Source organism: Loa loa (genome assembly GCF_000183805.2).
Source record: "Loa loa unplaced genomic scaffold supercont3.154, whole genome shotgun sequence".
Taxonomy (NCBI): Eukaryota; Metazoa; Nematoda; class Chromadorea; order Rhabditida; family Onchocercidae; genus Loa; species Loa loa.
In genome coordinates this window covers 1-1,148 of record NW_018108334.1, presented here as the reverse complement: position 1 = coordinate 1,148, position 1,148 = coordinate 1, and the positions used below count along the sequence as shown (strand labels likewise).

The 1,148-nt window shown below is 39.6% G+C and overlaps 1 protein-coding gene across 1 annotated transcript; it reads left to right on the top strand.

The window, feature by feature from the left end:
* LOAG_15620 (hypothetical protein) lies at positions 1–181 on the top strand (the record flags this gene model as incomplete). The annotated part of the gene is made up of 1 exon (XM_003151109.2): positions 1–181. A coding segment is annotated over one exon (180 nt), but the record flags the coding sequence as incomplete, so codon positions are not given.
* Between the last annotated feature and the right edge of the window lie 967 nt (positions 182–1,148).

Genomic DNA, 1,148 nt, shown 5'->3' with positions numbered 1-1,148 from the left:
ATGGTTGATAATGCGAACAGTGGACATCTTAAGTGTCACTCTGCTCTAATCACTCACGAATTATCACAACTCAACATCGACACTGCTGTTCTTAGTAAAGTTTGTATCCATAAGGACGGTAGCCTTAATGAATATGGTGCTGGTTACACACTCTACTGGTCAGGAAAACCCAAAACCGGAAGTTACCTCTCAGGAGTTGGCTTCATGGTTAAAACTCCATCGCCTTCAAACTGAAAATCTATCGACAGGTCATTCTGATCGTATTATCTCTCTACGCCTCTCATTACAAAGAGCAACAAGTTATTCTCTTCAGCATATATGTTTCCAACTCTGCGAGCTGACCGATCTAGCCTTATCCAAAAGTCCAATGATAAGGTCATAATCCTTGATGACTTCAACACTAGAGTTGGGAAGGATTCCGAAGTCTGGAAAAGTGCGTTAGGCAAGTATGGCATTGAAACGGACGAATTCTACTAGAGCTCTGTACAGAGCTGACAAACATTATCTTTCAGCAGAGAGACAGGTTGAAGATAATCTGAATGCATTCTCGATCTAAGGATTGGCATCTTATTGATTGTGTCTTAGTGCGTCGGAGAAACGTTCACGATGTTTGTCGCATTCGTATGATGCCTAGTGTAAAATGTTAAACAGACCATCACCGCCTTATGCGATGTAAACTCAACCTTTAAATCCAAACCTGAGAGAGGTGGAATTCCAAGAAAGGGGGCTCAAAATCAATAATCTCCAAACATCTTTAGTAATAGAAAACTGCCAGATGAATCTTCAAACCAGACTTCAAGATCATCTCACAAATCCCTCTTCTGAAGTGCTTTGGGAACGTATTAAAACCAGCATTCTGCTATCTTCCGTCGAATCTTGCAACAAAAATAAAGACTAGTTTGATGGAAACAATGAAGAGATTCAGAATTTGTTAACAAAAAAGAGATTTCCTCACTAAGCATAGCTCGTTTAGGCCATCTGTTATGTTAGAAATGTCATCTTTTGTTTTGCATACAGAAGCTCCAACAGAAACTTCGAGACATCCAAAACAAATGATAGATAAACCTAGCAGAAAATGTTCAATATTGCGCAGATTCGGATGATGATAGTGGATTTTACGAGACTCTGAAAGCTGCCTATATCCACAT